Source organism: Clarias gariepinus, chromosome 20 (assembly GCF_024256425.1).
Source record: "Clarias gariepinus isolate MV-2021 ecotype Netherlands chromosome 20, CGAR_prim_01v2, whole genome shotgun sequence".
Classification (NCBI taxonomy): Eukaryota; Metazoa; Chordata; class Actinopteri; order Siluriformes; family Clariidae; genus Clarias; species Clarias gariepinus.
In genome coordinates this window covers 4,145,001-4,156,280 of record NC_071119.1, presented here as the reverse complement: position 1 = coordinate 4,156,280, position 11,280 = coordinate 4,145,001, and the positions used below count along the sequence as shown (strand labels likewise).

At 40.2% G+C, this 11,280-nt stretch overlaps 1 protein-coding gene across 3 annotated transcripts in view; it reads right to left on the bottom strand.

Moving 5' to 3' along the window:
- Positions 1 to 957: 957 nt before the first annotated feature.
- Positions 958 to 11,280, bottom strand: part of pax5 (paired box 5) — a 47,938-nt gene continuing 37,615 nt past the window's right edge. For all 3 annotated transcript variants that reach the window (XM_053480012.1, XM_053480014.1, XM_053480013.1), the window contains exons 8-11: positions 10,954 to 11,055; positions 8,209 to 8,295; positions 7,660 to 7,746; positions 958 to 6,112 (exon numbers count right to left, since the gene is read on the bottom strand). In XM_053480012.1, coding sequence (XP_053335987.1) covers positions 6,030 to 6,112; positions 7,660 to 7,746; positions 8,209 to 8,295; positions 10,954 to 11,055 — 359 coding nt within the window. In that variant the 3' untranslated portion in view covers positions 958 to 6,029. The remainder of the gene's footprint in view (positions 6,113 to 7,659; positions 7,747 to 8,208; positions 8,296 to 10,953; positions 11,056 to 11,280) is intronic.

The following is an 11,280-nucleotide window of genomic DNA, read 5'->3' as shown; positions in this document are numbered from 1 at the left end:
AGCAGACAGAAAATTTAAGAAAGATTCGAACAAGATGGCTCACTTTAACATAAACTGCGTCCAGCAGAACAAAAGTTAGAAACGTACATTTTTTTAGCCTCTAGCTTATTTGCTGATTATATATGTTAACATTGCAACATTAAATAAAACAGCTAAACCAACCGCGACATGATTCCTAAGATTAGTGAATCAGTAAATCGTTTGACATGTTTTTAAGGAATCATTGAATCATGTGACTTGAATACAGTGCATTGTTCAAACGTACAGATACTTCAGTTTATTATGGCTGAAAGTAAATTATTGAATCAGTGAATCATTCATTCATTTTATTGCCACATAACGTTGCTGAGTCTAGACCTGAGCAACTGGAGCAACCCCGGATCATAACATTGTCCCCAGAGGACAATGGACGACACAGCTGTTTAGTCCCAATCCTGAGTTCACCTCTCATCACATTGTGTGTATGGAAATGCTCTTAATACCACTTTTAAACATAGGTATGTTTTTTACTGTTGATTTTTTTAACCATGCAACTTCATCAAGTGTTTAAGTGATCTCCATTCACGTTTTTTTTTTTAAGTTGATGGTTCAGAGCTATTCTTTCAGGTTTTGTGTAGTAAAGGATTCTTAACCCAGTTCCAATCAATTCAAATCATTTCAAATTTGCTTTGTTGTTTCCTTTGCTTGGCAAAACCCAGTAATTTGACCCATTTAAAATGGTGACTTTTTATTTATTTATTTATTTATTTAATTATTAATTTTGGCCAGACAGTGCATTTTATTAATATAATATATTTAGATGTATTTAGATATTAGGGTGTAAAAAAATCAATGTTTGAAAATGCTTTCATTAGTAGTTTTTTAATACTATATATTTTTTTATGACAAAGTAATCCATATATACAAGCTGTGACTCATAACAAAATGCAAAATATTAATATTGATTAAAATTATTAATAAGTTTTCTTTAATTACTTTCCATTTGCAATGATGGTTTTTAAAATAATTTTGAAAAAAAATGTAAGTACATTTTTGTTTTCCTGCTTGTTTCATTTACTCCCTGCAATTTGCACTTTACAGAATCTCGTTAGGTAACTTTATCCTCTTTATCGTTGTAGCTAAATATCGTAGCTAAAACTCATCCATTCATACATCCACTTGGTATTTCACAAAAACAAAAAAATGCAGGAATAAATATCACTACAGAGAAACTGTACAAGCAAAATGCATGAACTTGTGAACTTAAAAAAATTACCTTTATTCCGATGAACCAATAAAATTATGTCAAATATTTACAAATAATTACTTTTTCATTTCACATTACAGGTACATAAATCGATAATGCACAAACAAACACTCACTCGTCTGCACGTACACGTAGTAGCCTATTTAACCCTGGACTGATTTCAGGGCTCAGGACGAATGCCAGAGAATTTAAATCGAACATAAAATAACCCTGAATCTTCGAATAATTAGAATAATCATAACATTAGCAATACCAAACTCATTTCAAACAAACAAACAAACGAACGAACAAACAAAAAAACATATAATCAGTAACAATTATTTCCAGTTCATGGCCTGACTTGAAAAAAACAAAAAAAACTTAGAAGCATAAAGAATTAACAACAAAACACGTGATATGATATCTTTGGCAAATTTTGTACCGCAGTAAATACATTCAAATATTAAGACGACACACAGCACGCAGAGGGGAAAAAAACTAAACAAAACAAACAAACAAAACAGATTTGTTCTTCGTAACTACTAGAAAATTCAATAAAAAACATACACATTTCTTAATGAAGCGATTCTTAGTTTCAAATTCCTTCATATTATGATGGGATGTCAATTTTTCTTTTCTTATCTTTTCTCTCTCTTTTTGTTTAAATGGGTATCTCTAGCTTTGGTGGGCGCTACAGATATGTTTCTACACTGAGGGTTGTTTGTTTTAAATTTCATGTTGTTTCGAACCGATTGCCATGCTTTCAGAGCGTCTCCCATCGTGAGTCTTTATTAAGATTTTTTTTTATTATTATTATTATTTATTTCAAAAAATCAGTACAAAAATTTTGTATCAATCCAACAGGAAAGGAGAAAGGAGGGTCTATTAGGAAATTAAGATAATTACAGATGAAACTTCGGATTGTACACAGAAGGCCACGATAAGGTCAGTCGATTTTAGTCGGGTTATTTTGCCAGGAAGCCTTATAAACTGATTAGCGACAGCGTGAAATTGTTAGACTGGGTAGAAAAGGTTTTTATACATTTGTTTTTATTTTTAAAAAACCCAAGCCCTCTTTTTTTATGGATTCTGCATGGGATTATGGGATACTAGTCGAATCTTTGACGAAAGTTTGCTCCCGGTTTGCTGAGTTTGACTTCCAGAATCCAAACCTCGCGACAAACCTGATGTAAAGGAGGGAAGGGATTTCTGTAGCCGCGCTTCAACATGGGACATGCAAATCCCACTTTTTTCACAAAAAAAGGTTGTATGAAAACTTCACGTCATCATTTCATGCTAGTTCAAGCTTTAAATGATTAAACTCCACCTTGAAACACTTTAAATGAGTGTTTTGTGATTCAGCCACCAATCTTCAAGAGAAGTTAGCGTTCACACGCCACCCTGAAGTCACCTTGTTGTCTTTACGACAGAGCTTAATTGCTGCTTAATGGTTCCCATGAACTTACTCTTACAACGTTCGACATCGTATTAATAAAAAACAAACCAATGTAGAAGCCGCGATGTAAACGTTGGACCCAGAATGCAATGCAGCTACACGACTCGGTCGCAGGCTAGTTAGTGACCCACGAGACGGCACCGCCGCAACCGCCGCATCACTCTATCTTTAGACACACATCATGGGTAAAGTATTAAGATATGACATGACATAAGATATGACATGACAATAATGCTGTGCTCAAAAGAAGTGCTGCATGCAATATGGAAAGAGATTCCCTTCTGAGAAGTGATGAAATTATCGTCTCATCCCGAAATCGTTCTCTCTCTTCAGGAAAAACTGATCGATTTGCAACAAATCCAATAGTTGTAATAGGTTTAATCCTGAAGAAGTGGGTTAGGAGGGACTGATGAGATTAAGAGGAAAAAGAGGAATGGAGAGAAGGCGAGAATGTGGACGTCGGGTTTTGATGGCACAGCAGGTTTAGAGCGTCCCCGTGGGGAGGGAGGGATGGGGAGGGGTGCGTGTTCACAACCCACCAGAGGACAAAAGGACTACATGTGTGTACAGTACGTGTTTGAAAGGGGCTGACGGGAAGGGCAGGAACCATACCGGTTAAAGCCGGCTTTGTGTTACTGTTCAGCGCCAGAACTGTCAATCATCGTCCTCTGAGCCAATGGGAGCACTGGGAGGATCCCCGGGTTTAAGCAGTGGGATCAAACTGATGGCAAGGCAACGCGTCTACGGTCAGAGGGACGGTTATTACGCAAGAACGCCGTGTTTAAGGCAATGGATTTAGTTTTGTGTCATGTGTAAGGAGTATTTAAAATTAAATTGTATGAATTGATTACACATTACAAAGGTTACAAAGGTTTAAAAAAATTCCGTACATTTCATTTTCTTCATTCCATTCAGTCCCGAAACCGACGTCGATACAAAAAAACTAAATACATCATCACCATCTCTTGCACAAATTCTCGCAATTTTTTCATCTATTTTTTGTCTTACTTCATAAGACAACCGACGTGATTCAGTTTGCAGAAAGGGGGCGGGGTTAACTTTATACACTACCTGTCCGCATAATGAAATCAAGCGACGTCTGGAAAACATCTCGCTGAAATTCCTAAAATCGTAAGAATTCATGTTACCAAAAGGTTCAATTACAAGGACACGTTCCGGTCCAAAGTTACTTATTATATATAAAAGTCAACAAAATAGCTACTTCGAATTTGTCCAGGTTTTTTTCGTGAAAACACCACAGTGTTATAGGACGCTAGACATTTCTACCTGCCCTGGTTCGTTTGGTTTAATCCGTGTGTTCGGGTGATTGATTCATTGATTGATTTATTGATTCATTGATTGATTAATGTGTCTCTCTGATTTAAAAGATCTGCATTCGTTTCCTTCAGCCTGAAACACACGTCCGGTCGGTCAGGTGGCACTGCTGGATCTGGTGATTGGCGGGGTCCTATGACCTTGTGTTCGTATTTTAGTGACGCGTGGTCATTCGGGATGACTCGATAGAAAAAGTAAAGGCACTGTCCTCGATTTTTTACAGCTGGTGTACTTCAGGTTCATAATGCCTCGTAATGCCTAAAAAGGTTCAAAGGTCGCCGGGAACGTCGTGGCGAGCGGCATCAAGGGTTTCTTTAGAGTTGCGTCACGCGCAACTTAAGGTTTACAAAGGAAGGTATTTCTAATGCTACGTTACAGTTCAGGAACATAAAAAAGTCAAAACTATCAGTCTTTATATATATTTATATATATTGTATATTCATAGATATAGTATTCTTTTTTTCCACATTTCACGTCAAAAGTTTTGGTGTTCGTGACTACTAAACCTACTGAAATGTTCTCAACTCGTTAAAAAGCTACTCGGAAATCCACGGCGTATCCAAAAAACGAGAAGGAAATAAAGAAAACAAAAAAAAACACACACACACACACACGCACCACGAACGATAGCTAAATAAAGAACACGGTTCTTTCCTCATGGACTAGAATCTAAAGTTAGATATAGACGAATACTGGGATCCAAAAAAGCTTGCGTGGCAGTAAAACGATCGCCGTACCATAACATCTTCGATGGGGACGTTTTGTTTTTTTTTGTCGCGATGGCGCTATGTACAGGTTGCGTTTGAGTCCGCTAAGGCCTTCACCACGGTATTCATGCATTGTCTCGGCGCAGAACGAAAGAACGAGCACTCGGAGAGGGGGGAAAAGCGCGAAAGAGAAAGAGAGAGAGAGAGAGAGAGAGAGGGAAGAACATAAAACGCTGAATGATTTGTCTCTGTGCTTACTGTCGTGAAGCGGATCTCTGGGGAGGTTCAGGAGACTGACAGCACGTTCTCCGGGGGGGAGGAAAAACAGGAAAAAAGCTTTTTCCGGGTACGAAGGCTTGTCATTGTCAGGGTTCCCTCTTAATGGGGAACATGGTTTTGTTTAATTAATAAGACGAGCGTACGTTTTAATATAACAAGTGCTACAGGATTAGATTTCGTACCTTAGACTTATCAACACTTATCAACTTCCTGTTCCTTCACGGGCCAGGGCTTATTCCTACTTATCCGCATCGCGATGAAATAAGCCATAAGACCATCACAGCCTCATTACAGTTTTTAAAAAATAAACAAAAACAAACTAAGAGAAGTAATGCTACCTAATTACCTACAAAGCCTTTTATTTCAGCCAATGACGGTGGCTTATATCCAGAAACAGCTTCATAAAAATGACTGTGCTTTTTTTTTTTTTTTGACAAAAGTTCTCCGGATTTCTCTTATAGGATCACTGGAATCTTACTGCCCCCAACGCTGAAATGATTTAAAATGCGTCTCCTCCTGGACGCCTGTATCCGCGGTAAACTTTAACACATACATTTGTTGTTTTTTTAATTTTATATATATTACTCTGTCTCCATCATAAATAGCTTTAAATCTGACTAACGTACAGGGCTGTTTGTACACGAGTAAAGAGCATTTATCTACACGGAGAAAGAGAGGAGGAGCTTCCACGCTCCGCCTTTTATAAATAAGACAATTCTGTGCAGTTCATTCGCTTTGATTCGTCGTCTACGTCTCAGTTTCATTAATTTGATGCTAGAATTAGAAACAGGTGCTAGCTAGTGTAATGGGATTAAAATACTAATGTACTAGTGGAGATCCTGGTGATTATGGTGTGTATGAGTGGAGTGTGTGTGGACCAGCATGGCTGCACAAGCAAAAGGACCCAAGCTTCAGATGTAGTCTTCTCTTTCTCTCTCTCTCTTTCTTTCTTCGAATGTCTTTCCTCTCCTTCAGTCCATGTAGCTCTCCTTTCTCTCTTTCCTTCTCTTCTTTTTTCCCCCTGCTCTCAGTGGCGGTCGTAGGCGCTGGCCGTGGCTGTAGCTGCAGGTCCTGAACCCCGTGTGGCTGCACCGTAGTAATACGGAGATCCTGCAGAACAAAACCATAGGGTTTCGTGGGAATTGATGTACTATTGATGTACTACAAGCTTACATTTTTATCCCAGTATACATCTGAGCAGTTGAGGGTTAAGGGTCTTGCTCAAGGGCCCATCAGGGATAACTGGTGGTCATGGGATAGTCAATAGTGATAGGTCAATGGGCCCTGGTCAATGGTTACTGATTACTGGTCACTGCTCACTAGTTAATGGTTACTGATCAATGGTCACGGGTCAATCGGCAATAGTTCAGGTCATTGGACAGTTATTACTTGTCTGTGGTCACTGGTCATTAGTTAATGGTCAATTGTCAATAGTCAGTATTCACTGATCATTGCTCAATAGTCACTGGTAAAGGATTACTGGTCAGTGGTCATTGGTCAATGTTCAGTAGCTGATTGTCACTCATCAGTGGTTAATGGTTACTGATCTATGGTCATTGTTTAATGCCCAGTGATCAGTGGTCAAGTGATATTAGTAAATTGTTAATGGTCAGAAGTCAATAGTCACTGGTCAGTGGTCTCTGGTCAACGTTCAGTGGTTATCATTCAGTGACCAGTGCCGCTAGTAAATGATCAATGGTCAATGGTCAGTTTCCTTCAAAATTGTATCAGTGCTTGTTTTTGGAGCTGTTTTTTAATTTGGGAATGTTCCAGACTTTTGTTCCATTGGGCACTTGCCTGCCCAATACACTGGAGTTATATCACCAAACTTTTATTGATTTCTAAAATTCCAACATTAATATTAGGGGTGTGGGGGACCTTATTGTTGGTTTGAGGCAACAACAACAACAACAAAAGGCATGCATAGTACATAAGCACTATTTCAAAAAGATATTCTTTATGGACAAGCAGCTCAGATCTTTCTGTTTGGCTGGGATGAAGAATCAGCTGCTTAATGTTCTCCTGAGAGCATATTGAAGCGTTTTGTTTTAAAACATGTTTCGATTTTAATTGATTCTGGGTTTAGAGTGAGTTGGCTTTAAAATAAGACATGACTACTTAAACTGAATGTATGCCTATATATATATATATATGACTATTACTATAAAATATTTATCTAAAAATATAACCAAATCAGTTATTTTATTTCTATTTTTATTGTAATGCTGTTTAAAAAATGCCATGGTGAAGAGGACCACGGTACGCCACCTGTCTTACTCCATGATGTTATTCTTACTGAGCTCTCAAGTCATTATCCTTTGCAGGAAGAAACCCATTTCTAGACGTGAAGACAGACATCCGTCTCGATCAGTGTGTGCTGGCATTAAGTGCTGATAGACCTCTTAAAGATGAAAAGCCTTTAGTTTCTCATACTGACTTAAAAAACACCTGCCAGTTTTTCTCCATCAGACACAAATTAGAGGACGGATGAGAGGAGGACAAGAAAGGAGAGGTGATAAGAGAGTGAGATGGATGAAGTTTTGGTGTTTTACACAAATTTAACTGTGTAGTTAGAGATGATTGTGTGAATGGGGTTACTTCAGCAGACCACGAGACACGGTTTGAGTATTGTGGTGTGGGGGGTGAGTTTAGGGTACCTGCAGGCTGTGTGGTCTGGCTGGGAAAAAGGCCTGAAGAAGCTGCTCTTTCTGAGCCTAGAAGAGAACCATACTCCTGCTGGAACACTGTGAATAGACGACACATACACATACACCATCCGGTAAGAAGTGATACAGGTTCATATATTCCAATCATGTATAATAATCTTTTTAGAATGCTTTTCTGATTACTTGCATCAAAGTTGTTTGTAAATGAAGGGCTATGTCTGTTTATATTAAATGATCAAAGACGGAACTGCGGTCTTAGATGGAATGATGTAAATGGATCCCCAAAAACCACGCAAGTTCCCTGTTTCCACAAACTGCCCTGGTAGATGGACTGGCCAAGGTTAATTGCTCTAGGTATAACTCTGGAGATGATTATACACCCAACTATACTGGGACGTCCATCCAGGATAAGCTCCTGGGTCCAGCACAACCATGACCAGGATAGAATGCTTACTGAAGGTCCTGGTTCTGATCTCTACACCACAAGAGCTGTACAGGTAAGAAGTGTATATATGTGTGATTGTGTGAGTGTGTGCTTACCCAACAGACTCGGGTTGGCGAACCTCCATGACTCATTGTACGTGGAGTACTGCGGGTGGGAATAAGGACTGCCCGAGAACTCGCCCCCTGCCATGGGAAACACCAAAGAAGACCATGAGGACTTGTGTGGGCACAAGAGACAGATTCAGAAAGAATGCGTGTAGTGGGAGTGTGTAAAACTCCACGACTATCGAACGAGTGCAAGTGTCAATTTGCGATGGTTTTTCTCCTCCGTTGCTTCACTAGTTTCCTCTCTCTCATTCTCCCTCTCTAGGGAACTCTCTCTCCCTTCACTGACTGCCACAAGCTTTCCCTTTCTCTCGCTTCCTCCCTCCATCTCAGGCTCTGTCGGTTCTGCCTGGCTGCTTTCGTGGCCCCCCTTCCCACCGCGTGTCAGCCCCCTGCTGAAAGAGAGCAAGAGCGAGACAGAAAGAGAGGCGTAAAAGCGATACACAGAGGAATAAAGTAGGGGATGAAGAGTAAAAAAGATCCAGGGAGAGGTGCGGTAATCGATTTATTCCCTCAAACTGATATTTACAGGGTTTTTATTAACATTTTTGGTAGACTTCCCGCCTACCCACACCCACGTTCTCATACTATGTCATTATTCTTGTTGAGATTTTAAAATAATGACATAATTAAGACACTCAAATTTAATTAAGATCAAGGGAATCATGGTACAAGCCATTAAATACTGAAAGAAACTTCATAAGCCTGGGTAACAAGATGTTACCTTTTCTCTAATGTATTTTTTTTACTCTTCCTTGTCCAACCATCTGCTAATTATTTCTAACCATTATCTCTGGTTATTTTGTTTTTGTAGGACTGATTGTGCAGTGGGTAGCATTCCCGCAACACCACTCCAGGGTCCCTGATCTGATCCTGAGCTTGGGTTACCGTGCATCGAACTGGATCTGCGCCTGGTTCTTCAGCTTCCTCTTTTAAGCATTTCCAAAAAAACACCTTAATTGGTAAAATGGCTCAGCATAGTTGACACAAGGGTGTGGATACATGGGTTTTAGGAATAGATTAATGCACCGACCGGGTTGTACTCTCACCTTGTATCCAGGGAACCCTTTCCAGATCATTCTTGGCCCAGAACCAGGATAAAATGGTAACCAAAGATGAACAACCAATTATGTTCTAGATGCAAGCCGCCTTTGTTCACTGCGACACCATGTCTAGAGCAATTAATACTTTTTTAAATGGAGGGTAGGGTATTTGGTGTCATTAATACAGTCAGTATGCTCACGACAATCCCTGTATGGTGCTGTTTATTTAAGAAGCATGAAGAAAGACTGGGATGTGGTAAAAGGCAAGAGAGGGATAAGGGGGTCCTTGTCAAGGTGGAAAGGAATGGTGTCAACAGCTTCAAGAACTAGAGCGTTCTCTGCAGTAGTATCTCAAGGTACTTCATTTATAAGTTCTACATTTATACCGTTTGCCACATTTGATCTTTTAATAAGAATTCCCGCACTTTACCTCTGATATATACTGTTACCGAACCCTCTTTCCACTGGTTGCACTTGTGATGGAAGTTAACTTTGATTTGAACCTCATTTAAGCCTTTGTTGAGTATTCCTTAACTTCTTAATGAACTTTCTCGACTGCACCTATAATGAGGCCTATCATTCTTCAAGTCTTTTGTGTTGCCCACAGTTTAGCCATGATAAATCGTGGGTCCTTCATCTAGTTCAACCCTTGATCACCGGGGAACTTTAGCTTTAAAGCCAAGCAGTGCAGAACAACACTCACTCATACTTTGTCCTACCCATCCTTCATGCTACTCTTTTTAACGTTAACCCTATAAATCAATAACACTTCAGAACTAGTGGGAATTCCACTGTAGAAAATGTTCTTTACAACGTTAACCAATTGACTTGCACAAATCTAAGAAACAATCTTTGCCGAAAAATTTTAGCCAGGATTTCATAGCTTGTACCATTCTTGTCTTTATTTTGTAGCCTCATGCGTACTACTCAAAGTCTACAAGTGCATCTTCTTCTTAATGAGACCAGTTTTAGAGCGGTTAACGAGTCAAGCCACTGACAGGCAGCAGGGTGACACTGTTGCTCCAAATATAATACACTTTTCCCGTGTCTGGGTGTCAGGCCAAATCTCTGCGGGTTTGTAAATTCTGTGTTGGCTGTGAAGTCGGCAGCAGGCGGAACCGTAAGCAAAGCTGGAGGAGAAGAACAGAGCGCGCGGGAGAATGGATGAATGAATTAGTCAAGGGTCAGCGATGATTCTCATTAAAAACAAATTACTGATGTTGAGAGGGGACAGCTGTGAGACTGGGGCCTAATGGCCCTTCCGTCCTGGCTCAGAACTCAAATACACCCCCCCTTTAAACTGTCCGTCACCCTCCATCCCGCCCCCCCCTCCTTTCTTAACGTCCCAGAACCCCCTGGGAGTGCTGTCAACCTGGCAGACAGGAAGTGGCAAAGACAAGCGCACCTCCCACGGGGACCTCGGCAGAAATAAGGCAGGGTTGAAAAAGAAGAGATAAAGAAGGAGCTGATAGCAAAGAGTGCTGGACAACAAAACAAAGAACGAATGGAGTCTCGTTAGGTTTCCATTGGGTCGTTTTGATCAGTAGGTACCTTCAGTGGCTGAGATGCTAAAGTGACACAACCAGACAACTACTTCTACCATGAGAGGTCCAATTCTTTCAAAAGACTCGCGCAAAGCTAACCCAAAATACGGATCTGATTAGTCAGGTAAAGAGACATTGAGGGGACTCACCGGGCACCATTCCTGTGAGCGACGGGGTTGAGTAGCTGCCCTGGCCAGCTGGGGGAACGTGAGGAGGGTAACCTGGAAGCGTGGTGCTGCCTAGATCACGACCTGGAAGAAAGATCAAAATCTTTTGTTTGTTTTGTAAGATGATTATGGAATTTAATCTCCATGTGAGAACATTTCCCGTTGAAGTGTTTTATTCCTCAGTCAGACCAGTTTAATGAACATCCATAAGACTGTTACAAAGCAGACCGAATCAGACTCTGAGGTATCTCTAAGAATCATTTGAAAATCGGTTGTGTTGAAATCCACGGCCGTCCCTGCTCGGGTGCC